Here is a 2369-nt window from a genome sequence, read left to right as displayed (position 1 = left end):
CACATATATACATACACACACACACACATATATATATATATATATATATATATATATATATATATATATATATATATATATATCCATATATATATACATATATATATGCGTGTATATATATACGCACATATATGCATATATAAATATTAATATATGTATCTTATATATATATATATATATATATATATATATATGTATGTATGTATGCATTCACACACACACATATATAACAGCATAGTGTTACACCAAGTGGCTCATCATGACCCAATGGTCTGACTTCAGAGTCTGAAAGGAAAGACAAGAAGAGGAAAGGAAGAAAGAGAGAAAGAACACACACCAAAGAGCCACGATGGCCGGAGGCGAAGGGCGTCCGCACAATAAGATGACTGTGTTAATCGTGGCGATGGTAGGATATCCTCTCCTGGTCCTTGGTTCGGAGTTCTTCAGTCATCACGTTCAAGGTCATCGCTGTGGGACGTCGTTAGCAGTCGCCAGGGTCTCTTCGCTAACGACCTGCGCCGCCCTCTGCAATCAAGGTGACTTATTCCTGTGTGGTTGGAGATCAAGGTTCGTGTCGCGTTTGTACGTAGAGATAAATCAACTAAAATGGCCATGCTGTGAGTTGTTGATCTTTTTTGTGTGTGACCGAGGACATTGATTTTCTCAATCAACTTTATTAATGACTATGTTTTGAGGTTATAGCAACATATTTTAAACACAGTGAGTAGAAAAGTCGGGATTGACGTTGGGGAGTGAAGGACTATATATATTCTGTGATAATAAATACTGTCATATACGGCAAAGGCATTTAGTATAAAACAAAATAAAGCCATGTAGTATACTGAATATTAATAAAAAAAATAAAAAAATCTGCCGACTTAATGAAGACATATGACTACCCTTTTTCCCCTAAAAAAATTAAGTTTCCCTAGACAGAGTGAAATCAACACAATTACATTGCAGAATCTCACTGTCATGGTTTTAACCTGGAGGTGCCCGGTTCAAGGCTTCGATCCTGCCAGGTGTCAGGAACGTCTTCGCCCTGCTCTCCAGACCCCAACTTCAACTTCTATTTATCCGGCTCTGTAGTACCGTCAACATCTACAACAGCAGGGCCAGCCATACTGAATCCTGAAACAACTTCAGCCGCGCAAGGTGAGTCGCTAGTGTTACCAGTGCTCAAGAAACGCAAAATAAATAAATCCAATAAATAATAATTCCAATAAATAATTGTGTTTCCACTTCTTCGGTCACTCTTCTTCGCAGATGTGCTGTGTGAACCAAATGGCATAAACAGTGCCGTTGTCGGCGTAGATATTGGAAACAGCCTGAAAGATGTAAAAATGGTATATATGCAAGACATTCCTCTTAAAGGCACACCTGAGACAGAAGTAGGACTGGGAGGCATATGCGCGCCAAACCATGTGGTCGCGAGCGGCATCTGCGAACCAGGTGGAAGCTTCGAATGTACGTGAAATAGCATACGATACACACACACACACACACACACACACACACACACACACACACACACACACACACACACACACACACACACTCACAAACTCACTCACTCACTCACTCACTCACTCACTCACAAACACACACACACACACACACACGGCTTAGCATTTCATCTTTAAATTAAATATAAAAAGTTATGACTAATAGCGACACGGTTTAAATGAAGAGATATTGTAATGCGTCTTAATTTTCTAATTAGTAAATGACGCACCTCTACCAATCACCCAGGTACGGAGGTCGCAGCTGATGTCGTGGTCACCGACGTCTGTCATTCAGTGTCTATTACCAACTATGGCGCGCACTGCGCCGACGGTGAATTCGTCACCGGCTTTTACGGCACACAGCAGAGAGATAAGATAGGAGACATCAAATGCTGCTCCGTTAATCAGCCGTAGACATTCTGCACTAGATGAAGACATGTTTGCGAATAACAGTGATGGTGAGATGGTAATACTAATGGTGTTGAATGTCAAAACATTCTGTCGTAGAAAATAAATTTTAGGTCCCAAGAATGGACTTTGAAACTACTACGTCACCCTCCAAGAAACTTTTTTTTTCTATGCAAAACACACACACACACACATATATATATATATTTATGCACACACACACACACACACACACACACACACACACACACACACACACATATATATATTTATGCACACACACACACACACACACACACATATATATACAAACACACACACACACACACGCATATATATGCAGTATATATAAATGTGTATATATATATATATATATATATATATATATATATATATATATATATATATATATATGCACACACACATTCACAAATACATACACACACATATATATAC

The 2369-nt window shown here is 38.7% G+C and overlaps 1 protein-coding gene across 1 annotated transcript; it reads left to right on the top strand.

Annotated features, from left to right (window-relative positions):
- Window positions 1-349: 349 nt before the first annotated feature.
- Window positions 350-1919, top strand: LOC125028663. Its single transcript, XM_047618138.1, has 4 exons — window positions 350-536; window positions 964-1155; window positions 1267-1467; window positions 1753-1919. The coding sequence occupies exons 1-4, from the start codon at window positions 350-352 to the stop codon at window positions 1917-1919; spliced, it is 747 nt and encodes a 248-aa protein (XP_047474094.1).
- Window positions 1920-2369: the final 450 nt, after the last annotated feature.

Source organism: Penaeus chinensis, chromosome 9 (genome assembly GCF_019202785.1).
Source record: "Penaeus chinensis breed Huanghai No. 1 chromosome 9, ASM1920278v2, whole genome shotgun sequence".
Taxonomy (NCBI): Eukaryota; Metazoa; Arthropoda; class Malacostraca; order Decapoda; family Penaeidae; genus Penaeus; species Penaeus chinensis.
This window is presented reverse-complemented; position numbering and strand designations above follow the sequence as displayed.

Coding starts and splice junctions, on each gene's coding strand:
- LOC125028663 (XM_047618138.1), top strand. CDS start 350: ATGGCCGGAGGCGAAGGGCGTCCGCACAATAAGATGACTGTGTTAATC. Junction 537..963: donor CGCCGCCCTCTGCAATCAAG/GTGACTTATTCC, acceptor ATTACATTGCAG/AATCTCACTGTCATGGTTTT. Junction 1,468..1,752: donor ACCAGGTGGAAGCTTCGAAT/GTACGTGAAATA, acceptor CCAATCACCCAG/GTACGGAGGTCGCAGCTGAT.